The 26,366-nt window shown below is 43.1% G+C and overlaps 2 protein-coding genes across 3 annotated transcripts in view; both read left to right on the top strand.

The window, feature by feature from the left end:
* NAA25 (N-alpha-acetyltransferase 25, NatB auxiliary subunit) overlaps positions 1-20,033 on the top strand; it is a 32,942-nt gene extending 12,909 nt beyond the window's left edge. For both annotated transcript variants that reach the window (XM_076353247.1, XM_076353246.1), the window contains 14 exons: positions 116-228; positions 2,939-3,146; positions 3,746-3,832; positions 4,900-5,080; positions 5,715-5,814; positions 10,277-10,428; positions 10,737-10,862; positions 11,174-11,417; positions 11,640-11,763; positions 12,120-12,185; positions 12,681-12,778; positions 12,995-13,105; positions 13,543-13,689; positions 16,687-20,033. In XM_076353247.1, coding sequence (XP_076209362.1) covers positions 116-228; positions 2,939-3,146; positions 3,746-3,832; positions 4,900-5,080; positions 5,715-5,814; positions 10,277-10,428; positions 10,737-10,862; positions 11,174-11,417; positions 11,640-11,763; positions 12,120-12,185; positions 12,681-12,778; positions 12,995-13,105; positions 13,543-13,689; positions 16,687-16,809 — 1,880 coding nt within the window. In that variant the 3' untranslated portion in view covers positions 16,810-20,033. The remainder of the gene's footprint in view (positions 1-115; positions 229-2,938; positions 3,147-3,745; positions 3,833-4,899; positions 5,081-5,714; positions 5,815-10,276; positions 10,429-10,736; positions 10,863-11,173; positions 11,418-11,639; positions 11,764-12,119; positions 12,186-12,680; positions 12,779-12,994; positions 13,106-13,542; positions 13,690-16,686) is intronic.
* Positions 20,034-20,875: 842 nt separating this feature from the next.
* ERP29 (endoplasmic reticulum protein 29) lies at positions 20,876-26,145 on the top strand. Its single transcript, XM_076352622.1, has 3 exons — positions 20,876-21,010; positions 22,922-23,060; positions 24,244-26,145. The coding sequence occupies exons 1-3, from the start codon at positions 20,891-20,893 to the stop codon at positions 24,744-24,746; spliced, it is 762 nt and encodes a 253-aa protein (XP_076208737.1). The 5' UTR covers positions 20,876-20,890; the 3' UTR covers positions 24,747-26,145.
* Positions 26,146-26,366: the final 221 nt, after the last annotated feature.

Below are 26,366 nucleotides of genomic sequence, written 5' to 3'. Positions count from 1 at the left end.
GCTATGTAATCTCAAAAGGGTGGGGGGGAAGCATTAACAAAGATTTCTCATAGTGATTTTACAGAATCAACTTCTAATGGAGCATATTAAAAAGATGAACTGGCCTTTTTCCTAGGTGATCCGGAAGAACTAATGTTCCAATACTTCAAAAAATTTGGGGACAAACCCTGCTGTTTTACTGATCTCAAAGTATTTGTGGATCTCCTCCCATCCAGCCAATACACAAAGGTAAGGAAAGATAAAGAAGTGGTGGCAGGAACTGCAGCGCTTGTTTGCACTCTACTCCCTTTATCTTAGAATACCTGTGGATCATATTAAAAGACTGGAAACATCAAATTTCTACCTTCTGTTTGAAATTCGGAAAACTCTTTGCACTGCAGAAAATATAACGAACATCTGAATACACTGAGCAATTTCATTCAGAGGATTTTTCTGGAGACGAAAAACTGTTTGATCCTGCAGAGTCTCAGACCCAGATGTAGTATTCATTTGGCTTTTTTATTACGATTTCAAGGTGTCAGGGTGCTTTGAGATGGTCTTGGTTAAATTCTTGTATCAAAAATGAAAAGCTCGTAATGCTGATGAAATTTACAAGGTACGGGCTTGTATCTTGTAATGAAAAGCTCCCTAGGAGTTGTAGTTCAATTGATAACCTACCCGATCAGCTCACTTTTAAATGAGTAATCTCTCGTCACTTTTGTTTCTAGATCACAGCTTACAAAATGGAGTACTGTGGAAACAGTAAAGAGAAAGACCACCCTGTTCATTCATTTGCAGTTCTCATTGCGGTGTACTGTAACTGTTGTTTTACAGAGACATCCTCCTCTTTCCCTTCCCACTCATCACTTGTTTTTTCCCATTAAAATTATATGTTTAATGGGAAAAATCTTCTCCCTCATACGATGCAGGTAGGGTGTCACAGATGTTTTGCTTGGCTCTGCTGCAGTGCTAAAGAACAGACACATTGATACTGATCAAGGGGTGACCAAGAGACCTATGGCAACTTTTCCAGAATCTCTTTCTGAAACAAGCTCCCTTTAACTGAAAAGACTATTTGTGCAGAGTCATGAGCAGCTCGTTGAATGACTTCAGCAGCTGGGAATCCTGTCACTCACCCCATTGTTTTTATAAGGCATTGTGTAAAATTATCAGAGCTGTGGAGGGCTAGACAGAGAATCCTGGATCAGCCAGAGGCTGCTGATAAAATGTTTGTAAACAAAGTGTAGATAGCAGTGGTGTTTTCTTAGTTTATTAAAATATTTTTTGACTTCTAATGCAAGCTCTTCCCACAGTCTCACCAATAAGGAGAATGGTGGCCTTGGCATGTATGGGTTGCTGCTGATGTTTTATGTTAAAAGGTGTGTTTTTACTCCACTGGCAAGAGATGTGGTCAGCGGGGTACTTAACTCGTAGTTCTGGAAATGGTGATACCATTGCAAGGTAACCCTGAAGTCCTGAAGCACTGAACAGGTTTAATCCTAGCTTTCCAGGAAACAAATTCTAAACCCAGAGCGGGGGGAATGGTATTTAAAAATAATAGTGTAGGCTACAGTTTTGTCGCAGCGCTTGTAAAACCATGACTTTGAATAAATTCTCTAAAATTTTCTGATTGACCTTAAAACTGCTGCTGATTTAGTGCATATATCATGGTGTCATACTGATGTATTAGAGGGTCTTTCCAGTGTGTGGCTGTCTTCTAGCTGTTGTGTCTGAAGCGTGCATCTGCAGCAGTTTAACTCAGTCAAGATGTGTAGCTGAGGAGGGTTGGTGCCAAAAGTGCTGATGCGTTTTTGAAATCTGAAAGTTTAAGTTACTGAAAGAAAATATTTATAGATTGTCTTAGATTTATTCTTGTTTCACAGCAAAAGATGCTGAAGGTTGTTGTATCCTAGGTAAAGTAGTAGGGTCACACTGAGGCTATACACAGCTGGGGAGGTCTTTTTTTTTCTTTAAAAGTTCTGAATAGTGTTACGGTTCAGTAGCTGAGAATGTGGTGATCTTGCTAGGCCACTAGACACACGAGATATTCCAGAAATAATCGTCGTTACATCAGTCTTGACTTCCTAGAGGCGTAAATCGGAGTATGCAACCTAGTGATTCAGTTGACCTTGCCCAGCTTGGCAAAATCTGAAGCTGAAAAGATTTGTCAACAGTGTCTTCATCAAAGTCTATGGGAAAACTGGAATTTGTGTGCATGGTGCTATGTGTTCCTTCTATCCAGCTGTCATGCTTTTTTCCTCAGGCGTGCATTTGATGCAGTTCTTGTGCTTCAAAACCAAATGTAGTAAAGCTGAATTCATTGGCTTTAACTCAGTTTTAAGTTTGTAAACACTGTTGGATTTTAGGGTAACAAAAAACCACTGTCCAGCCCTGACTGCATGTTGTGAGAAGTCTGCTGTCTCCTATTAAATTTGTAAACAATGAGAGGCTGCTTTTCTTACAACTTAATTCAAAAAATAAGCGATTAATCAAAGATGATGACCTCACTGAGTACAGTGCATTACTACAGAATTGAGAGAAAATGTAATAGCTAGTACAAAACCACTGTTTCCTGGAAGTGTGCTGTGAAGCCTTTCAGTAACTAATTATTTTAATTGCGTATGTTATTACTGTGAGTGTTAACAGGTGCTTGAACTCCCTTGTGTGTCAATGTATTGGAAACTTGCCTGTGATTTATTTTTTTCCCTCCATCTGTTCGATGAAACTTACTAAAAGCTATTGAGTGCAAGCAGAACTGTGTGCTCATCACCTTTCAAAAAAAAAAAAAAAAAAAGAAAATTGAAGCCAGCTCTTTAACCACTGATTTTGGTGTGATGTCAGGGTTGATACTGACATTTCCACCTTGCTTTTTTGCTTGATTTGAGGGAGGAAACGAATGCTTTCCATTTGTGCAGTCCCAGATGCCCTGCAGAATTTAACAAGAGTGCTTCTCTTTCAGTTCATCAGTCAATTGCTGGAAGTAATCCCTCTGTCTGCAACAGCAGAGAATGAAATCGCGCTGCCAGCTGATATCAAAGCCCTGCAACAACACTTGTGTGTGGTGCAGCTCTCAAGATTGCTCGGCATCTATCACGCCACGGATAAGAAGCAAAAGCTGACTGTGGTCCGGGAATTGATGTTAAGATATCGCCATGGACTGGAGTTTGGTGAGAAAAATCTTGAAACTAACGTTGCAGTTCACTTGCAGCTTTTTATGAGCTAAAGTTCAGAGCTTTTTCAGGGGGATGGAACAGCACAAATGCTGATGGCGCCCACTGTGTGGCTAGATAATACTTTGCTTTCTCCTTTATGATTATATCCTTGGGTGTACCTGGATTATCTGTTTGCTTTTATTTTTTTTCTTTTCAGTTGTGTATCTTAAAGATAAATGAGACATTCCTGGGTGGTTCAGATGGTGTGTTTGTATCTTTGCAAAATTGCCTGTGCCTTTAAGCAAAGCCAGGCTTTATCACTGGTATACATAGGACAAATACACAGGCAAGAATACTAATTTGTAAATCTTGCAGTTGTAGGAGAGTCTTTTCTTCTTCCAGCAGATGTCAACATATGAAGTGGCCCAAAGTCTACTCGTGATAAACAAATGCAGCATGTATGCAGTTGTTTCAGTTTTTAAGACAACTCTGGATTTTATAAATTAAGCTGTGATTATCGTCTGCCAGATAGCTGTGTCATTTGATAATGCTGACAATGTGAGAAGCAGATGACAGCACTGTCAGTAATTCAAGGGTAACTTTTTTCTTTTTAGGGAAATCTTGTTTGAAAACTGAATTACAGTTTTCAGATTATTACTGCCTGCTTGCAGTTCACCTGCTGCTTGATCTGTGGCTAGAAGGTATGTTCCTAAAATTGTGTCTTGCTTAATACCACCCTGGATGGATGTGATGGGGAGACTATGTCCCTGTGGCCAGTGTATACCTGGCATGGCTTGTTAGGCTCATAGCTTTCTGGTTTTGGGGTTTTTTTTTCCTCAATATGAGGTATTTCAGGAATACCTCTATTCAGTTGGTGTTTGATATGAACCTCACTGACCTCTAAAGGGATTTAATTTTTCTGATTAATTCCTGTAAGTCCTGGCAGAGTTTTGCTGATGAGACTTGCAGCTCAATGCTGGCTGTCTTCAGAAGCTTGTTCCGAGTTTCCCGTGTAGGTAATGTTTTCTCTCCCTTTGCACAAGTTCTGCTGACAATTCCCTTCTGATATCAGAGGTGTTTTGAGAGCATTTCTTTCCCTCCCTGACATACTTTGTCTTTTGGATCCCCTGCTTCTAAACCTTCTGCTGAGACCTGTTGTCCTGTCTTGAGTATTCCTGTACTCCACATCTGCTCTGCCCGTTAGTCTCCTAATCCCACAGAGTCAGTCTCTAATGGTGGCTGTTTATAATCCTGCCCTTCAGTGTAGCTGTCAGTTACGCCTTTGTCTTTCCCAAGGAAGATTTAGTCTTTAACCTGAGTAAATCCATCATCAGGTTCCTGGCAGGTCACCGGTGGAGTGTGGGCTCCTGAATTCCTGGCTCTGTGCTGCTCTCTTGCATAATGCTTGGGAGTGCTCTGTACGTTTAAGCTAGAAATCCTGAACAGCCCAGGACTCATCAGGGAAGGTCACTTCTTCTGCAGTGTGCCCGTGTGTGAGTGCTTTGCTCTATACAAATGTGAGCTAGATATTCCCTGTGAGGAATTACTCCACCTTTCCCTCAGAGGGCAGCTATAATGCTGGGGTGGGTGTTACATTTTAAGGGCAGCAACGTGGCTGATGAATGCCATCTGCAGGTTTAAATGCATGGGACCGTTTTGAGAGGTGTGTAACTTGAGGAAGGAAGCTTCAAAGCTGAAGTGAATTGTGCTGTCAGTGTTCAGTGCCTCTCTCTGATCACGCCTGACTGTGTTTTGTCTTTGTCACCAGGTGAAGACACAGCAGTGTGGCAGTGCCTAACTTTCTTAGAAGAAGGGTTATCTCATAGTCCTTCTAATGCTCAGTTTAAATTGCTGCTCATTCGAATCTACTGCAGGCTTGGTGCATTTGAACCTGTTGCAGAGCTGTATTCCAGCCTTGATGCAAAACACATACAGCACGACACCATCGGGTGGGTAGTATATACTGAGAATAATTGGTGACGGTGACCCTCCAGTAACCAGTCCTGAGATCTTCAATTTCCTTTGCTACTGAAAGTTAGCAGATTGTCAGACTTTCATACGATGTTGTGTAAAAGTGTTTTGGAATTACATGAGACACATGCTGAAGTATACTCCCTTTCCTGTGCAATTTTGATCAGTTTTGGATTTTCAGAGTATTAACTAAAGGGAATCTGAAAGAAATTTGTGGAATGTATATCTTGATGCCAGTCATAGCTTGGTGTTCTGGCTTGTGTCATTGCTCAGCAAAGCCTGGGAGCGCTCGTTAAAACAAACATAGCAAATGGCTGTGCCTTGGTTAGTGTGTGTGTGGGTATCTAATTAAGTAAAGCTCTTGTACGCTTAGCAAGGTGGATGGAGGAACTCCAAGCCCCTACATACTGTTTTTTAAAAAATTAAGAGTTCCTTCCATTACTGTTAAAAGCTTAAATTTTAATATGAACGTTGTGATTGCCATCTGTTAAATCTCCAGACTTTTCATTAAAGCTGGACTGTGCTGGAGTTCGCTGTTTAGAGCTGTGTTTGAAATTCAGGTTTCCCCAGGGTTGTGTGCTGGTATTTGACTTGCGCTGTGTTGTGTTGCAGCTATCTTCTGACACGCTATGCAGAGTCACTGGGCCATTACGCTGCTGCATCCCAATCCTGCAATTTTGCACTCAGGTTTTTCCACTCCAACCAGAAAGATGTAAGTTGAAAGAAACCTCTGTGTCATGTAACAGAGCAGTTATGTCAAGATGCCTTACAGAAATCTGTGCCCTGTGTAAGGGTTTACAGAAATGTAGTGGTTGATAACAAAGAGGAATAATAAGTGCAACTTTGTGTTTATAGTGGAGGTTGCCTCAACCTGTGTTTCGCGTTACAAGAATTTGTAACTTACTGTTATATGGGGTTTTGCTTTAGCTTTCTATTTATTAAAGCCAGTTTTAATACTCCTCAAAACCAAGTATGATTACTTTTAAATGAATGCGTTGTAATTTTATGCAAGAATTTAAGTGAAATATCATGTGGCAAATAAGTCCTGGTGTCATAACTTCTAGCATTTTGGAAAGTCATACAGTAGCCAGGGATGGTGGGTCAAGATGGTGACGGCATGCTCGTGAATCCTTTATATGACAATCACTGAAGCAGCATGTTTTAGTGATGGCTGTCCTGGGCACACAGGGATGGTGGGGAATGCACATCACTTTAAAAGGTAGGGAAAGTGCAAGGGACGAGTTGGGAGGATTTCAGAGGGGAAAAACTGAGTCTTGAAGTCTCAGCTTCACTGAAGGCAGAGCAGAGCCCCTGACTAACTGCATTATTTTGAAGTGATAGCATCAAATTGCAAAACCTGGTCTTGTGCTAACGGGAACTACCTGCTTTATTCGGTTCACCCCAAAAAGTGGTGTGAATGAAAAGAAAGTTGCCTTGAATGAGAATCCTGGGACTGGAATGGAAGAGATGGTGAGGGGAGAGTAGCTGAATTCCTCCAAAGAGATCAGGTGCTTCCTAAAGCGCACACCATGCCCTAGGCATGTAGCTTGCTGATTAATAAGTGTACTTGTCAATAATCTTACTTGGAAAGTACACTCTGATGTACATTCTGATACATTCATAGGGAAAATATCAATTCTGTTTCAGAATTCCCATGGAATCCATGAAAAATGGGTTAGGTAGAACAGTGGAACAACACATTCTTGAAGTCTTGGTGGAAATATATTGGGCAAATAGGAACAGAAATAGTCCAGAATTGTGGCAGAGAGGTATATGCATGTCAGTCCATCTCCCTAAAACTTGCAAGGCAGTCCCATTCTGAGGAGTGGGAATACATCCTGTATATTTATATTTTACAGTTTGATCACTGTTGAGAGGTAGGTGAAGAAAATTATTTTTACTTTACTTCGTAAGAAACAAAAGTGCGATCCAGTTGTAACTCTTCCAGTCAGCCACTGGCTAAGTTGCCTCCAAAGGCTCTGCAGTCATACAACTCACTTTCCCACCATCCCAGAAATAGATAAAAACACAAGACTTGTCTGTACTGAATAGTAAAGATGCTCACACAGTAATCCCTCAGAAGAGTACCCTTGCTCTGTTGGCCCGGGTTATTCCTGTGTACAAGATACCAGCTGCCATTTACCTGTGCCTGGAAGGTAGATGCTGAGTTAGTGTGACCTGTGTCTTGTCACAGAAGTTTCACTGTAGGGAGTGGGATGCACAGAGGAGCACGTAGATTGTACGATGGGAGCTTGCTCTCATCTGCTTCCCTCACTTGCTCATTGTTTAAGTACTGACTCTACTTGCTAAGAGTCTTTGGGTTCCTGGGTGCAGTGTTTTGTGCTGGAGTGAAGCCCTGGATCCAGACAGCTTTCTCCTGCGTGTCTGTTGTTGGTAGTGGCGGCTTTTTTCTCCTTTTTTTTTTTTTTTTTTTATGAGGAGTCACTTGTTCAGTCTTGTTTAAAAGTCACTCGATGGATGTTAATGAAAAGCATACCTGGAACCAACTGTCTGAATAAAACGCATGACTGCTGGGTCCCAGGTGAAAAAAGTGAACCGAAAAAAGTATTGGATGTCGTTTGTCTGCTTGGGAACACTGCATTGTAAAGCATCAAGAAATGATCTTTCCCTGGAAAACAATCTGAAGTAACTTCAGGTGTGGTTACCTTGGAAGAAGGTTTTTCTCTTTGGCATGAATGATAAAGGTGCTTGCAGCAGAGAAGAGCTGATTGTCTCCAGTAGCTCAATATCTGTACGCAGACGAAGACAGCCACGTTCCAAGTGCTGTTCCCAGGAAAATGCTACTCAACTCGTGTTCCAGAAATCCTGAAAAGGCAGTGCCTGAATGGTTCAACCTGCCCCACTACCACACCTTAAAAGGCTGAAATTGCAAGAGGGGCGAAAGTGATGCAATCAGCATTATATAATTCTTCATGCTACAAGATAAGGATGTGACTCTGGAACCCACTCGCATCATGTCTCATCTTGGAGACAGAGTATTGCGACCAGAGGACCATGAGCCACTGTTGATCTCAGCTAGCCAAATCTCTCATGTGTTCAGGACACTTCAGTGGTTATCACCTTAAGATCCTTTTAGTTGGGAAATGCATCAAAAGCTGTACTAATTTGCAAATAGCAAGTGTCCTTTAAACCAACCGTAAGGTGCAAATTGCAGGAGGTGAAGGCTCAATTCAGGGTACTGTTCACCTAGGATGATGGCATGGCAAGAGTGGAGATGAAAAAAGGGATTCCTTACCATAAGATATGTCCCAGGTATCACAGGGTCAGAATCTGCTACCAGTTTCTGTGCTGCTGTGGTTCCGCTGGGGTTGCCCCTTTATACTCTGGGTCCTGATACCAGATTCCCATTCGAGTCCCATAACGGCATCTAACTGCAATGTTAAAGGAGGACTATCCTCTAAAAGTTACCTTTTTACATGATTTCAGATACTGCCTGCTCCTCTCTGGGTTGATATTTAAGATAGCTGGAATGCCTGCTACAGCACAGAGAACGTGTCCTGCGGCATGCTGTGCGTGGGACTCTGCCTAGAACAGGAAGTGTGGGATATAAACGAAGTGGTCTGGCATAAAAATATAGCTACTGATTCAAACTGATTGCTTTGGATAAATATGTTCTCCTTCTGACTTGCTGAACTTAACAGCCTGAAGTGAATCTTCTTTAAGAGTGGGTCCCATGAGTAACAGCCATCTAGGATGCTGTGCAGTCCTGACATAATATTTCTGTTCTGGGAGAGGATGCCAAGGACAGGGAGGAGAATAGAAGGCAGTATTGCTATATTTGGCCAAAACTAAAAAGGCAACTTTATCCTTATCAAGATAGTCCTCCTTTAAATATGCAGAATCACAAGTAATCTTTCTAATTTTCTTGTGTCCGTCCGTCTTTAATTTCTCCAGATACTGCAGGCAAACAGAACACCAACGTATCCTATGGGGATTTAAAAACCACGTCGATGCAGTTGAATTAGCACCCATAGCGCAATCCCGCAGCCTGACAATGAACTCTGCAAGGCTGTTTATCAGAGGGTATGTTGTTGAATATTTGGCATATTTTTTTCGTACAGTGCAAATAACCAAATTTCTTAGGAAAAAAAAAAAAGACAGAGCTACCTAGAGGACATTTCTTATTTTAAAGGGGAAAAAAAGGTGGCTTTCATCTGTTCATACTAGCTTCTAGTCTCTCAGAGCCTTCCAGACAGGTTGAGTCTGTTAGTACCATATAAAGTTCAGTTAACCAGGGGCCTTTTTGATGCCTCTCATCTTGAGTGCATTTCATAATCTTGTTCAGAAGAAAATATTTTATTTGCCAGAATTTCTCACTTGTGGAGTAATTCTGATGTAAAAAATACAGCCATCTGTCTTGACTGGGAGCATAAATTGTTCACTCTGTCTCTACCGTTAGAAAATTTCATTAAAATATAGTGCTTGTTTGGGGCTCCTTCGTCGTATAAATCTCCTTCTGGAGATTACTTGGACTGATGTGAAATATTAGTTGTGTGCCTTGTATTGCTGCATTTCATCAGAGGGGAAGCAAACTATCCCATGGACCTTGACAGTTTCCTTTGGTGTTTAGATTGTATTGTAATGTGTATACACTGCGTGATATCTTGTGATGCTGTATTCAAAAATCTAATAAAAAAGAGAAATAAAAAAATGTGTGAGTAATTTTTTTAACCTATGTTGCGGTAATATGTGATGCACATCCAAGTCAGTTCCAGAAAATCTGGGATATATTTATTTTGTCTGAAAGTACTTTCATGATGAAACAATGATTTGAATAATGCATCTCAAAAAAAAAAAAAAAAAAAAAAAAAAAAAAGAAAAAGCCTTCCAAAATCATCTCTCCCCTCCTTTAAGTATTTTTCAGTCTCAGTGGCAACAGCAACGTGATGTTTCTTAGTGTTGGTTTGGTTATTAAATCACACTGCCTAGTGGAGCATCTGGACATTCTCAAATTAAAGTAGCAAAACTGCTGGGGTGACTTGGACAAGCAAAAGTGCAAGCCTCTCCCAGGGGTTGAGTATCTGCCAGATTCTGTACCTCTGGGTTAATGAAAACCACAGAAATGCAATTTCTTGGCAGCGACCTTGTTAAACTCTGATTGTTCTGAATTTATGGAAGAAACTAATACAGAGATGGTGTGTGTTTTCTTCCAGACCTCAGAATATATCATTCAAGCCTACAAGTATGGTGCATTTGAGAAGATCCCAGAATTCATTGCATTTAGAAATAGGCTGAACTCTTCCCTTCACTTTGCGCAAGTTCGCACAGAACGGATGTTGTTAGACCTCTTACTTGAAGCAAATATGTAAGTACAGCAGCGATAAGTGCAGCACCTTGCACGTGAAAAAATTGGAGATTTGTGCATAGGCAGAACACTGGCCAAGTGAGACCGTAGTGAGTTGCGCTTGCAGGTCTTTGACAAAAACCTGTGAGCTACTTCTCCCTGCTTCTACTTTGCTCTTCCCTTCAGCATCCTTGTCAGTACCATGTATGTGTAGCATTTCTGACATCAAAAGAGTTGATCAGTGGAGAGAGTGTAGTTTGCTAGCGTGCTGTGTTTTCTGTTTCCAGTGATCAAATGTTTGATTTAATGTTGCTTATTCTCATGTTCAGATCATCCAGTTTAGAAGAAAGTATAAAGTCCATGAGTCTGAGCCCAGAGGAGGATGACATTCCGTGGAAAGACTTGCGTGACAACAGAGACCTGACAGTCTTGTTTAACTGGGATCCAAAAGACAGGTGAGTAGAAATATCCTCAACTGTAGAGTCACACCTTTTCCTTGAAGCACACATGGCGAAGAAAATCCTTTCAGGGCAACTGCCATATTTAAATGTTCTTTAGGCTGGCTAACTGCAAACTTAACAAGCATCATTCATCACTTCTAGCAGTGCTGCCTTTTTACATATTAATACGGTTTTCTGAATTTCTGACCACTCCTTCCTCTTCATACAGTATTTGATAACTTTGGGTAGGCTTTTGTACCTGAGTGAAGCTTGCTACTTTGCAAAATCGAAGCATTTGCCTGAAAACATTTGGTGCCTTTCTCTAGGGACATTTCTGAAGAACATAGGAAACTCTCACTGGAGGAAGAAACCATGTGGTTGCGAATCCGGTCTTTAACTTTAAGGCTAGTAAGCGGACTCCCACCTCTTAGTCACACTATTCAACCAAAGAACTCTGAAAAGACTGCAGAGAACGGCGTCTCATCCAAGATTGATACAATTCGATCCCTGCTTCAGCAGCTGGAAGCGGCAGTGGATTCAGGGAAGAAGTTTCTAGAACAAAAAATTCAGGTACCCGTTAAGGAAAAAGCTATCCCCAAGTATTAAATGAACATGAATGCAAGCAGAGAAACTGAATGCATCTTGTAACGTCCAGCAGGCTGCAGAATGCACTTAACTGACCCTGAGTTTGTAGTGTATGAATCTGACTGAGAGATGTGCCAGAGACAAACACTGTGTTCTGGATAAGGAAAAGCTGCAACACCTTTATCTTTTTCTTTGCTTCTTGCCTAGTATCCTGTCCTTGGCCCTCCTCCTACCCGAATGGCTGGCTTCTTCAGTAATGGCAGCTGTCAATGCCAGACTAGCTTGTTTTATCTTGTTAGTGATATTTATGAACTAGATACCAATGGCCTAGGTAAGTGTTTGAGGGGCAGGGGTTTAACCAGATTGTCATGATGTGTGGTGGGAGGGAGTGAGATGTGTCTCCATTTAGTTTGAAAACTACTAGGCGTTGGCTGATGTGGACCCAAACACTTGTGTGTTAACTTAGTGTCATTCAAAAAATTATCTGGGAGGCGACGCCTTAATTTAATGTTTTGTGCAAGTCTTCATTTTTGTACAGTGTACGTTGATGTAATACTGGATCCTCTTTGAAAGCAGTTGTTTTTGCTTTTGACTGCTAAAGCTAAATTACATTTAAATGCCTCTTAGTTTTCTGGAAGCAGAAAATACACAAACTTGTACTTTATAACTACTTTTTTTTTCTTTCAGAAGATTCAGCAGAAATCCAGGAGAGGATAGGGAATAGTTTCAAGTCTTTAGTAGAACGACTAACAGGTAAATGGTAACTCAAGAATAAACACTGGTAGCTAAGGTAGTGCTTCATGGTGCTCCGAGGATGTGCTGCTGAGTGTGCTGCAATTATGGGGAAGTGTGTTAATGCATCTGCAGGCCCCTTTGAAGGATACTTGAGAACAAGGCTGAGATTCCCCTTGGCTTGTCTGATCACGAAGTGTTGCATGCCACAGAATGTCGTTATGTCCTATCGTTTCGCTACCTTGCAGCCTAGTCTTAGCAACTGTTGTCTCCCTGGTACTTGGTCCAGGTGTGCTAATAAATGGAGCGGAGATACTGTTTGTAATGAAATACAATTCAGAGGAAACTTCAGAGCTGGACCTTCTTGAGAGGCTTTGGCCAAATTTGTCATTAGCTGCTTAGTGGTCAGTCCTCTGACAGCTTTGCACACTGCACTGAGATACATACCGTACAGAAAATACACGTTTAAGTTGATCTACGTGTCCTGAATAAGGCTTTTCTTTTTTTTCTTTTCAGACTTGTTCAATAAGTGTAAAGGTGATTTGATTGAAGTCAGAGATGGCACCTTGAAAACTCATCCAAACCTGTTAGAAAACCTAGTCTTCTTTGTTGAGGTATTTTTTCCTTTGGAAACTAGAAATTTCTGAGAACTTCAGGATAGAAATGTTGGGACTAAAACACAGTGAAAGTTCTTTGATCTCAGTCACTCGTGAAAGCAGAGTTTTTGTTGTGTATTCTAACTACTCTGAGTCTTATCAGTAGGAACGCTAAAACGAGTTTAGAAGCCTCCTGTAAATGCAAATTGTAACATACTTGTACCTTTTTTCCAGACGATCTCCATTGCCCTGTGGGTATCAAGTTACTGTGACAGTGTCCTCCGACCGTTTAAATCCAACCTGCAAAAAAAGAAGAAGAAAAAAAAAGAAAGCAGTGTAGCTATGGTAGACAATGTCCCTTTCTTTTCTTCCCCCACCCCCAATCCGACAGCATATTTATACTGAAAGAAAAATCAGGATAGATGACGTTAATAAACTGTTTTTCGTAAACTTTGCCTTGTAGAGGCTGATGTATGTTAGAGATTACTCAGTACTAATTTTTAAAACTCCTTTTCTATTTAAAATCAAATGGTGACGTGCCACATCTCTGACATCACATGACAGGTTTTTGATAGGAAACACAGTTTAGAGTATCACAGGCCTTTCTGCCTTGAATGCACTACAGTAAACTAGTTAACCGATAGTATTTATCTGGGTAGGTAGATTATAGCTTAGCACTGGGGGGGGGAATAGAATGATAGATGTTACGAAGTGAGTTGTCATATGAAATAGTCATTTGAATAGGCATTAATATGTGTTTATAAATGTATTTGTTTTTATAGCCACCTGTATTTACACATTTTCTGGATTATGTTACTGAACTACAGACATTAACTTCCAATGTAATAGATCACATCAAAGGGCTTGAAATAATTCTGACTGCACTAAAACTTGAAGAGCTGTCCTTCAAGGACACTCTACTTTTACAGGTAAGAACTTGCATCATGTTTTGTGTGCTCTGTACATTTGTGTGTGACCTATAACAGCCTGTATGTACGTGCCGACGGGATGACTTTGTTGAAAGCTTCTTTTCCCCAAAATGTTTTACTGGAAGGGGAAAAAAAAGGAAAACAAACAAAAAACCCCTCACCTTTTGTGATTGACTTAATTGCTCTTAACCAGAGGTTAGGGACCAGACTGCTAGAAAGCTTAATTTTAGAGCAGTGAGGTAGGGTTTTTTATAATGACAGTGACTTTGCCTCATCTGATCAGCTCTAGCTCACTGCACAAAATAATCTCAATGAGATCTAAACATAGGAATTTGAAAATACTTTCATTTTGTGTGGTACGTTAGTGAAGAGAAACTTAAGGTTTTAACATTTTGTTGTCTGTGATATGACTTATTCTATTATCTGTATTTTGGCATGACATAATGGATGTAAAATACTTACTCCAGGAAACATTTGAGACTCACCTACTGCTGATTAGTCACTTCCCTGGAAACAATTACTTGATCTTTAAAGAAAAACAAGTGGCAACTCCCCCTGCCCCCAGCTATATGGGGAAAACCAAAGGCAGGAGTAATAGGCACTACACATGCCAAACCTCATGCCAAACTTAGACATGTGAAGCATGGGCCTAATGAGGAAGCTTGGCTTTTTAAGCTCTGGCAATCAGATAAGAGTTAAATTTTGTGATAGATAGGTTAATGTTACTGTTATAAGGGATCTTGTAACAGTTCAGTACTTACTCTGAATGTATTTGTTTAAAACAGTGGTTGAGATCCTGAAGATAGTGTCAGAGTCCAGCTAAAAAGCCTAGAGGTGGCTGAAAGCACAGAATTGGAATTTCCTTTATGGTGCTTTTGAAACGCAGGTGGAGATAAAAGGTGCAAGGCAGCAAAGTGGTGGAATAGGCATCACCTTCTGACACACAGGGGAGAGGGGCTGGGGGAGTGGTGAGTCGTGTTCCTTGTCAAAGGATTCCAGGAGAAAGGCTTGAGAGGGGAGTTGTCTCCTCACCAGTATTAGTTTGGGAGGTGGGAGAGACTGATTTGAGAAAGCACAGGCAGAAGTCGTGTTACCCGGGACCCCCGCAAATTCAGTTAGGAATCAGCACTTAAGACAAAAACAGGCCTCCAGTATATTTATCTAAAAAGGGAAATTTGGCTTACAGGGCATTGGCACTCATGTTTGTCTAGATGGGAGATCTGAAGGCTTTTGAACAGGGGAGGATGTAAAAGCTGCACCCATGTATTTCAGAATTGCACTTCTGTCCACCTAAGCTGCCGTTAGCCAACTTGTATTTTTTCAATTACATTGTCCTGTTTATTTCATAGTACATTACTTAACATTTCCCTTTTCTTGTTGCTGTATGAGGCTGATGTAGAAGTATCTAATGGCCTCAAGTTGCGGCAGGGGAGGTTTAGATTGGATGTAAGGAAAAATTTCTTTACTGAAAGAGTGGTGAAACATTGGAAGAGGCTGCCCAGGGAAGTGGCGGAGTCCCCATCCCTGGAGGTATTTAAAAGACGTGTAGATGAGGCACTTAGGGACATGGTTTAGTGGGCATGGGGGTGTTGGGTCAACGGTTGGACTCGATGATCTTAGAGGTCTTTTCCAACCTCAATGATTCTATGATTCTATGATCTCAAATATATATATAAAAAAGAGAAACTGCAAAAACTGCTAGAAAGCAAGGAAATCCCTTAGACTGTATTTAATGCAAATTTGAATAAAACCAAAAAAGTACATTTTCTTAATATCATCAAGGAATCTTCACTTTAAAGGGATAAGACATCTTCAGATAATTGTTGATATTTGTAATTTTTCTGGTTCCTCGCTGAGTCAGCAAATCCCTTCATCTTCCCTTTGATGCAAGGCATCAAATTACTACACAAGGCAGATCTGCAAGACCCAACTGTTAGATTCACATGGATTTGAGCAGAAGCATCTGTGGGAGTCTGCAGCTTTTCCTGTGTTTGTTCGCGATGTTTGCTCTTCTGTTTGTTGTTTGACATGGTTGCGGTAAATCCTGATAAACGCAGTCTGTATAGCTCTACTCAGACCAGGAGCTACGTTTGCAGCTCTGTGTGTTTAGAGCTAAAAGGTGCTTTTGAAAAAGTCCTTGTGTTCGGGTATTAGTGAAAATTCTGGTGTGAATGGAGTGATACTGGCAATGTGTCAGCTGAACCTTGCCACTGACGTGAGATTTTCCCACATCGGATTGGTTTACTCAGGCTGTGCCTCGCAGGCTTTGCTGCTGTTATCTGTACGAGTGTCTGCAAAAGGCATCTTGATAGCAAGTCACCTCTTGGCAGAACAGTGGCTATGGCTGCTGCTTTGGGTACCAGGATTTGCTCTTTCTGCATACAGAAATACAGCATCGTTCATGGTAGGTCAGTGCTAACCTCACTGCCTGCAGGAGCAGTGCCAACAGTGTTGCATGATGGTGGTCCTCCTAAAAGCCTTTTTTTTGGCATGGGCATTTTAGAAAACTGCACATTAAAGGGAATCTTATCCCTTTGGGAAAGCTAGGTACTAGCGTTGCTGAATTGGTGACATCTGAACCTGTCCCAGGCACTGCGGCTCACTATGCTTTGGAATTTGGTGTAAGAGTCTCTTAGCTGGTCAGTGTTTGACTTCATTTTTCTGTATAAGAAATTCTGAACTATAATAAATGCTGACTAAAATAAAATGCTACACGCACTCTCAATTTCAGCCTCAAATAGTTTGCACAAGGATGTTTCCAGAAGTTTTGAAAGAAATGTTAATGTGTTACCAGCCCTGTGTAGGCAATACCAGTATCTGCAGGAATTATTGCTGCTGAGCAAGTACTGCTTATTCTGTGCTGATGACATTCCCTTTGTAAACTTACACTGTGGTCCTCATGAATTTCTTATCAGTGTTTGAGATGGTGGGGGAAGTTTAACGGGAGGATTTAAACAGTTGCTGTGGAGTGAATGATTTCTCTTTTGCATTTTGCAGGAAGAAAAAAAGTTTACAAAGACTGTGCAAGGGAAGGTCCAGAGCAGTTACCATCACTCAGTTCAGGAAATTGGAGAGCTGCTGAAAAAGAGACTCGATACCATTAAAAAACTAAAGATTTGAGAAATGCATCCTTGACAGACTCCACAGGGGAGTGACACCAGAGTCCCAGACAGAAGCAACATCCAATATACCATCACTTTAATCCAGAACTTCCTCATAGTGCATGAAGGACTTAAAATCATAAAACAATTTTTTTAGGTATTACAGATGTATTGAGCTGATTTAAATTATTGTACATAAATGAGAAGCAGGGACCCTTATCGGGGTTTGACCACTTTTTATACATGTTCATAAGTATATTGCAACAGGAGAAAATTAACTTTCTTCCCTTTTGATCTCTAGAAACAACTGGAGATACGGTCTTTAGAAGCAGCAATAGAAATCCAGTGTAAAGCATATATCTCAAAGGAGTTGTATTTTCATCACCATACAGTGTTTATAATTTTTTGTATGGTCCTTGCCTTAGAAATGCAGAAATTGTAGATGCCCGCATTCAGCCGCCTCCAATGAAACGAGCCTGTTTTGGAGCTGCCTATTTTGTCCGCAAGCCTCCTGGGCCTACTGAATTAATTCAGTGTGTTGGTCCGGCAGGGAGAGGTGAGGCTGCACTGGAGGAACACCCTCTGCATACAGCCTTCCAGCAGAGCCCAGCCCTCCGTCGCAGGGTGGGAGTAAGCCGTGCCTGGTGGTGAGGCAGGTTCCTCTAAGGAGAGAACTGCTGGAGAGAAGAGGTGGTGTCAGTGTACGCACAGGTTGTTTTCATGTTCAGGAAAACTGCAAACGTGACGAGGAGCAAACTTGGCCATTAAGCTTTAGAGAGAGATGGGAATCAGTGTTTCAGCAAAAAAAGACAAAACCAGAGACCTTGTATATAATAGCCGCAGTGAGGTCTGACACTGCGGTCTGATTTCATGTCAGTTTAATGTAAAACAGCAATCATCATGACTTTCAAAAAGTGTATTTAGATTACTGAAACTTAAGACTTAAATATTTTAACAGAAATTAAATTCTATTGGCTTTGGTTTGGCAGAGGTAACTTTTGCTTCCGCTGTGGTATGAGGCTGAGAATACTTTTTGTAACTGTATGCTTGCTTTTTGCAGTTGATCTTTGATTATTCAAGTACTAGTTCATTAGGCATTCTGTTAGAAAGTGCAGTTGCATCATCTGCTCCCACTGAATCTGCATTTCTGCCTTTTTTTTTTTTTTTTTTACTTTTAAAAGAGTAATGCAGCCTAAAATCGGTAGGCAAAAAAAGTTACATGTACCTGCAATACAAGGGACAGGTCAGACTTTACAGATTCCTCATCTTCTGATTTAAAGCAGCTAGTATCTGAAGTCTATATTTAAAAGTTTTAAGAGAGCTGACAATCCTACCTTTGTCATCTCTTCTGAGTATGTTTTGTTAGTAATGCTAGAATGTTGATGAGAGTATTTTTTTAAAATAAACCCCCTGTGTGTGTGTGTGTGTGTGTGTTAAAAAAAAAAAAAAAAATCACATTGCTGCTCTTGCTGGATTTAGTTTTGCTTTGCCCCATCCTGAAAGGGAAAGAAGAATGTCCGCAGGTTGTCTAAATTGTAACGGATGTCCTGATGGTTTAATTGCAATGTCTGGTAAGTGCTCTGGGCTGGAAGAATACCAAAATGTGTTAAGTCTGTTTTATAGTAATACTTTTCCCGGGAAAAAAAAAAACTGAACTATTACATGTTGTATAGAAATACCTTTTTGGAAAGAAGGGTGTGCTCCTTAAATTAAAGCAAGACTGATGACTGAAGTTGATGCTTTGAAATGTGTAGGGTAAGTGAAAACAGTCCCATTGCTGAGATGATGCAATTCATAGAGAAGCACTGAGCCAGAAATCTGCACTGCCCCTTTTCATTCAAGGAGGCAAATTGCTGTTGCTGATGTTCCCGTCCCCTCCCTCCCTCCCCTGTGGCAGTGCTAACTGGAGAGGGCTTTGCGCAAACACCAGCATTGAATGCAAAGCTGACAGAGCACCCTCATCCACAGGGGGATAGTCCAGGGGCTGATTTATGCTGGAGTTTCCTTCCACTGCTGCTACAACAGGTTGAATTCAACCAGTTGTATCAGTAAGCAATGGTGAAAATTTAAGTGAAGTGTAAGGTTAATATAACCAAGCTTTTAAAATCCTCCCATGTGCCTGAAAGCAGAACTTGCTTTAAAAAAACGTTTTCTGCATCAGCTTTCTTAAAAGCAGAATTGAAACTGCTGGGGGGACGTCTGTCATCTGAAGCAGAGTCTGAGAAGAGATGGAACCATGGCTTGCTCTCGCTTCCCGTCACGGCATTTGGCACGGCACAGGTCCAGCGATGGCTGGTCCCTCAAACCATCCCCGTGCCAGCACAGGGGGAATACCGACTGCTTCTCAGTGTTAGCTGCTGTCCCGTTTCCAGTTCCAGCCACTGGTGAACGATAAGCTTGTCAAACAAATACAATTTTTGGATTACTCGGTGTTTTAAAAAACCAGGTGCCATCTCTTCACAAGCGTAGTTCCTCTATAGGAGGAGACGGTGTACAAAATTGACTATGTACTGACTGGGGACTTGGTAGAGGGAGAGGGAGAATTTCTCTCCCCCTATAAATTGTGTACAGTTAAATATATTATATATTTCTTACGAAAGAGCATTTCCCCTCCAGAATATGTCCCACAGGGACCTGATAAGAAATTCAAGCTATAACCCATTGCTGCTGTTCCCCCTTTTCCACTCTTGGGATATATTTGTTTTTGTTTGTTTTGGATTTTTTTTTTTGGTGATGAATTGAAAAACATACCTAGAAGAAGCTACCAAGACTACTGTTTACAGACTGAAAAAATACTGCTTTTATACTACTGGGATCATGAGCCACGATCCTTTTACAGATTTCCTCAACTCTCCTCTTTGCTTAAAATCAGTGTCTGGTGTAGATAAAGGTCAGAAATCTCCTACCCTGCTTTGTCTACATACAGGACAAAATGTACAATGCCTGTTTGTGTTGCCCATCATTTTTGTACTTTTTAACTGTTCAAAAATTGCATTTATATTTTGCAATCATTGATAATCATGACTTTATTTTAACCGCTAGTAATCTTAGAGGGAGGGGATTTTTTTTGTTGTATCTGCAGCCTTATCTGAACTTTCTCTTCCTTGATTATTCATTGTTAATTTATGACTGTAGAAGATATGTATGCCTCAGCCTTCTACGGACTTAAGTGACACAACTGCAAATGATCTGCTTTAAACTGGATGGGTTTATAATTTATATAAAAGTCAGTTTCGTTACAAATCAGTATTGCTGCCTCTTTCATTTTTCTACTAGATGGTCTGGAAGTGCTTGCCTACACTCTCTAGTTTTGTCAGCCCTTTGGTGAAGCCAGATCATCCTGGTGCAGGGCAAGCCAAAAATCAAGTTACCTGCAAAGAGGGAGGATGGAAAGGGGGGGGAAATGCTCATTGCTTTCTGCCTGCAGACTGGGTTCAGGATGATGTCTGCTGGGGCAAGGGAGCTTGGATGTGTCTGTTCTTTGACGTTATTATGTCAATCTGCTGTTGAGGCTTTGCACTGCTCACTTGCACTTCATCCTGGCTGAGATACCTCCTCCAGTAGCACAAAAAAATGTGCTTGAGAGGGCTGTGGCAATGCTATGGCAGTGGCCACCATGCCTGGCCTGCTGCTGTATATAAATACATACACCACCGGCCGCTCTCTCCTCTCTCTGCTAATCTCTGCGTGGCCGTAGCGCAGCAGGCTGTCCTGCGAGGCCAGATCCCGCGTTCTGCCCTTTCGCCTGCCTTCATCTTCTGCGAATTTGCTGCTGGAAGCGAGCTGCCCGCTTGCATTTCTTTTTCTGGCAGCAGCACCGCCGCGTGCCGCCCCCCGAGGGAAGGGGCTGCCTGTGCGCCCTGTCCGCCACCTCCCCTGCCCGTTCCACGCGCGGTGTGGAAGCGGGACGGCGTTAGATCAGCGCTCGTGCTCCCACGGTCCTGCCCGCCCCACCGCCGCGGCCTAGGTCCGGCCCCCGGAGCGCTGCCCCTGTCCCCCGGTTGGCCCCGGGGCTGGCGGGGCGGGGCGAGCCCCCGGCGGCGGCCGGCTCTCCGTGCGGTCACGTGGCCCCGGCAGCCCCGCTCCCTCCGCGCTCCGCCATGGCTGCGGCGGCCGCCGCGGGCTCCCTGCTCGTCTGCCTGCTCGGCCTGGCGCTGCCCGGCGGCAGCGCGCTGCACACCAAGGGCTCCGTGCCTCTCGACGCCATCACCTTCTACAAGGTACGGCCCGCCCCGGCGGGCGCAGCCCGGTCTGGCAGAGGGCTCGGGGGAGGCCGGGCGGCCGCTCCGGGAGCGCGGCGGCCATGTGCACCGTCGCGGCTGCCATAGCAACGGGCGGACAGCCTCGGGGGGGCGGGGAGGCGGCGTGGCGGGCCGGGGGTGCGCTGCGGCTGCGGGCGCGGGGCCGCCCCCCCCCCACCGCCACCGGCGCGGGGGAGCGCTCGGGGCTCGCGGAATGGCCGAGGCGGCGGGCCCGCCGCGCCACAGCCAATAGGAGAGCGGCAGCCGCGGCGGGCAGCCAATCGGCGCGGTCCAAGTGGAGCCGTGCCGCCGGGGTCCGCCAAGGTAGCGCTGCGGCGGGGGGCGCGGGGGGCCCGGCCCGGCCCGGCCCGGCCGGCGGCACCGGCGGGGCGAGGTCCGGCTGCCGCCGCGGCCCCTCGGCCCTGCGCCGGGCCGGCTCCCCGCGCCCCCGGCCTCCGGTCAGGGAGCAGAAGAGCCGCTGTCGGCTGGCTCCTGCTCTGCCCGTGCCGGTGACCCAGGGCAGGACGGTGCAGGGGAGCGAGTCGGGGCCGTGAGCACACTCTGCCTGGTCCGGTTTCGGTTCTTTTTTGTTGATGAAAGAGAAAGCAACAGGCTTCTGCCAGGCTGAGGGTTTTTTTCTCCGCTGAATCACTTTGAAATGAAGGTGTCTTCCTAGAGCGAGGCAGGATTTTGATTTCAGTAGCAACTAGTGCTGTGACAGGTGTCGCAGGCCCAGCTTGAGGCAGATGGCGAGACGCCCGTCGAAAGGGAATCGGCGTATGGCAGGATTAAAGCGTGTTCTGTAGCAGTATAAGCTGAAGAGACAACAATCAGCTGAGCTGTTTGAAAAGCATCAGCCCTAAACAAACTGCTCAGGCATGAGCAAATACTTCTTGCCACATGCCACCCCCCCGCTTGATTTTTCTGCTGTGACAAACCATTTTTGGTGTTTTAGCGCTACGGCGCTCTACAACCCTTAGGACCTTCCAGCTCTTCTGCAACAAGAAGAATTTGAAGTAGTTGGCAGAATGCTGAAAGAGGGAGTTTAAAAGACCAGCAGAAATATCAAAGCTGTAACACCTGCCATGCTCGCTTCTTATCGGGACAGTAAATAAAGTGATCAGCAGGCCCAGGGCTTGAAGACTTTTGTTAACTGTTGCAACCAGCTGTTATGTCAGTGCCTGAACAGTGCTTGCAGTGCACTTTGTGTAGGTGGGGACCTGTGTTGCAATCTGACCCTGTTCACTAGAAAAAAGATTTTGCAAGGTCTTCTCCTGGAGGGAGAAAAAAATCCCAAACCAGGTGACAGATTCCATTTCCAAGCTCATTTGAAAGGGCATCAACCGAGCAGAGCAAAACTCAACAGCAGAAGCGAAGAGGAATCAATTCAAACACGAATTTTCCGTTTACTGAACCAGTACAGCACCTCCAGCATCTCTGCTCCCTCCCCGCACCTCCCCTCTTAGCTAAGAGCTGCAGTTCTCATGCTGGGACGCTTCAGAATTACACTAGATTTGGCCTCTGTCCTCTTAATGTCCCACTGGAAATTGTTTAGCTGGCTGACTTCCAAGACGGTAATCAGATTTACAATAAGCAAATCAGGTATAATTAAAGGTATTGTCAGATCCCCCAAACCTACCACGTGCCATCTTTATCATCTGGTGTAGGAATACGTACACCCAAAGCTCAGTCTTTCCTCCACACTGCAGTGAGTCATTTTTGAAAGGCCATAATTATAAAATTTCCATTCTCCCTCTCTGCATCTGCTCATTGCACAGGAAAAGAAGAACAAGCTAAAGCAACCTTAGGTGACTTATAGATTACTCAAACCTGAAATGCTAAAGTTTTGTCTTTTTTTTTTTTTTCTTCTTCTTCTTCTTCTTGTTTTAGGTAATTCCAAAGCATAAGTTTGTCCTTGTGAAATTCGATACACAATATCCATATGGTGAGAAACAAGATGAGTTTAAAAAGCTGGCAGAGAGCTCAGGCTCCAGTGAAGATCTTCTGGTGGCTGAAGTGGGAATATCAGGTGAGGAACTCTGGACAGATTAGTACAGTATGGGTTGGTGTGGAGGAAATAAAATTCGCTGCAGTTTCTGATGAAAACAGGCTCTGAGGTAATTGTGATAGTGAGAAATGAGATGGGCCCGGCCCTGTTGGACCAAAGCACCTGCTCTGGCCGGTTGCTGAGCTCTGCCGCTGTGCCCCCCGCGGTGAGCGTAGGAGTGCTGCTTATCTCCTTCCGGCTGGTTAATGAAGCAAGTCAGCCCACGCTGCTAAACTGGATGCTACCCTCCTCATTTGTAGCACTTTTTGTCTTTTTTTTTTTTCTTTCTTTGCTGAGAGAAACCTTTTTGTCCATTTCTAGGGAAAAGGCCTTGCAAGAATCATGCTTTAGCCACAAGCCTGGTCAAATAAAGCAAATGTGGTATGATTAATTCATTGTAGCAAACCCTCCGTTTGTTGCTCGTAAAGCAGAGAAAGTGGCCGTTGCGTTATGGCTGGTGTACTTTGATGTTCTTGAATTGGCTTTAAGAGAAAAGCAGTGAAGAATGGATCACTGTCACCTTACTCACTCTTGTAGAGTGTCGGTTTGTAGGTAGAATTAAGAATTTAAGCTTACAGGAATTGTCTAACTGGGAAGTTTCACCCATGCTGACATCTCTAAACACACATGGATTTAGCAAAGTAGCATTGTTGAGATCTCTTTAAGTATGTTTTCTGTCCTCAAGAATAAATGCAATTTATGTAAGATGAGAAAACATCTTGTATCTTGGCATGCTGTCAGAACTAAAATGTGTAAGTGTACACTCTCTGCACATAGATCAGGAAAAAAATCCATTTAACTGTAAAATCAAACAAAATCAATGGATAGAGCAAAACAAGGAAAAAAATGGCTATTAATTTATCATAAGGAGGACAGGGTTTGTACGTAGAGGTCCTGCCGATGTCTTATGCTATCACAGTCACAGTGAAGCACCATTAGAATCTTGTGTTTTTCTTTGGACAACCTAATGATGGTTTGCCTTGCAGAAGTGATATTCTGGGGTATTTTTGTTTCAGTGTATGGCATTTCCTGGCAAAGAGGTTATTAGGAAGCGTTGAAACTCTGGAGACAAATATTTACGAGTTTGTGTAGGAGAGAATCCTAATTTATTTTTTTCTTTTGATTAACGTACTGTGCTTTTCTGTGTTTCGTTTTGTCTTGATAGATTATGGTGATAAACTGAACACTGAGCTGGGAGAAAAGTACAAGCTGGATAAGGAAAAGTTCCCTATTTTTTACTTGTTCCAGGATGGTGACTTTGACAATCCCTTACCTTACAGCGGCCAAATTAAGGCCAGGGCTATTCAGCGCTGGCTGAAGAGTAACGGCATCTATCTGGGGATGCCAGGCTGCCTGAAAGAGTACGACATGCTGGCCAGCAAGTTTGTGAGCACCACTGAGAAATCAGAACGCCAATCCCTCCTGAAAAAGGGGCAAGAGAGTTTAGAAAAAACAAAAGAAACTGAGAAGAAGTCAGCTGAGCAATACTTGAAAATTATGAGCAAGATACTGGAGCAGGGAGAAGAGTTTGCTGCTAATGAAGTTGTCCGAATCACAAAACTGATCGAGAAGAACAAAATGAGTGATGGAAAAAAGGAGGAGCTCCAGAAAAGCCTCAATATCCTTGCTTCTTTCCTGAAGAAGAATAATGAAAAAGATGAGCTCTAATATGTTGGAGAACTTTGTGCAAGCTGTGAAACACTGTCAAGAGTCCTAACCAGTTCTCCTTATGCAAGCAAACTTCCCGCTCACTTCAAGAGAGCAGCAGATTTCCTTCTGGTATTCTCAGTTTAGAAGATCAAGAGGAAGACATTCCTTAAAAACACAGTATTCAAAATGTTGGAGAAATCACCTTAAAGCAAGATGCCAGTATTGTGTAATACTATTCAATAACAGTGTTAAAGTAGACCAAAAAAAAAAAAGCACTAGATTGGCCTGAAGCACATTCCTGGTGGTTTTTACAGCTGTTCCCTGGCAAAAAAAAAAACAAAATTCAGTCTCACATTCCATCTTACATGTTGTAAAAGGTACAGGTCCCTCGCATCACCGCCTTTCCCTGTTCTTAGTGTCCTTAGGTTTTATGCTCTTTAATCTACCCCTCCTCCTACCTTTTGTTTTCCCAATAGGGCTCCTTTTCCGAGTCTTGTTCTTCTTACCTGTTGTTGACTAAGAGACCCGGAGTTTCCTTTTTCTGTCTTCTCCTTCAGTGCCTCCTATCTCTGTTTGGCTTCGGTATCAGCCAAATGCTGGCAGGCGTAGTCAAGACAGATCCTCCACATATCAGAACTTGCCCCTCATCTTCTGGCTGGAGCAGCCGTTCCAGCAAATGTTCTCCTGAAATCCTTTGTGGTACCCTGACAGAGCGAGTGATTTGAGCTCTGAGCAAGGGCAGAGTCTCCTTGAGGTGCTATTACACTTAGTCTCGCCAGTTTGTGCAAAAGCGTGTCTTTTCTGAGGTAAATTTGGGTGAGTTTTCTGATGGCTGAAGAGCATATGCAATGCTGGCACATTTTGCCTGTCCTTCCCGTCCAAGCTTCATTTCCCAGGTTCAAAATAAGGGGGGTGAGACCAATAAGGACATCTGAAAGTCTCAAGCCATAGTTAACGTGAACAAAGTATTTTCTCCAGCCTTGTCTTCAGAAGTGATTGACACTGTCAAACTAAAGCTTCATCAGCGTTTGGTAGTTTTAAGTATTTGAAAATGAGGTCTTGTAACAGGAAGCAGAAGTATTTGTGCCCATAGAAGCCCCAGCTATGTTATTTTAATGGAGATACCTGGCCAGGGATCAGGTCAGTCCTCAAAACTTGATACTGCATGTGCTGTTCATGCTGTGTGGAATTCAGATGGCCACTGGAAGATGCTGTACTCCTGATCAGTGTTACAGAGAGTTGAAAAGAGAAACACCTGATGAGTGTTTTACCTTAAGACTATGCTTTAAGCTAAGCAAAACTGATTTCTGTGGGAGCTTTGCTGCCTTTTGAATCCTGGGGTGGGTACAAGGAGCAGATATTGCTGCAAGATAAAATGTATTAATAATGCTATAATAAAAAAAGTGGTTCCAGTTAATAGCTGCTTCTTAAACTGCTTTCTAGAGAAACTGCTGCCGATTTCTGTGGTTAGAGGGAAAGGCAAAGGCTGATCAGCCAGATGATGCCACCTAGAAGTGAAAGGAATGCCCCGGAGATGAGGGATTTACACGAAGCGGTGGGAGGGTGTCCCTCGGGCCCGGCGTCCTCTCCCGCTTAGGAGGGGAGGAGGAAGGACCCCAGGCAGGGCGGGCGTCGGGG

Source organism: Aptenodytes patagonicus, chromosome 15 (assembly GCF_965638725.1).
Source record: "Aptenodytes patagonicus chromosome 15, bAptPat1.pri.cur, whole genome shotgun sequence".
NCBI lineage: Eukaryota > Metazoa > Chordata > Aves > Sphenisciformes > Spheniscidae > Aptenodytes > Aptenodytes patagonicus.
This window is presented reverse-complemented; position numbering and strand designations above follow the sequence as displayed.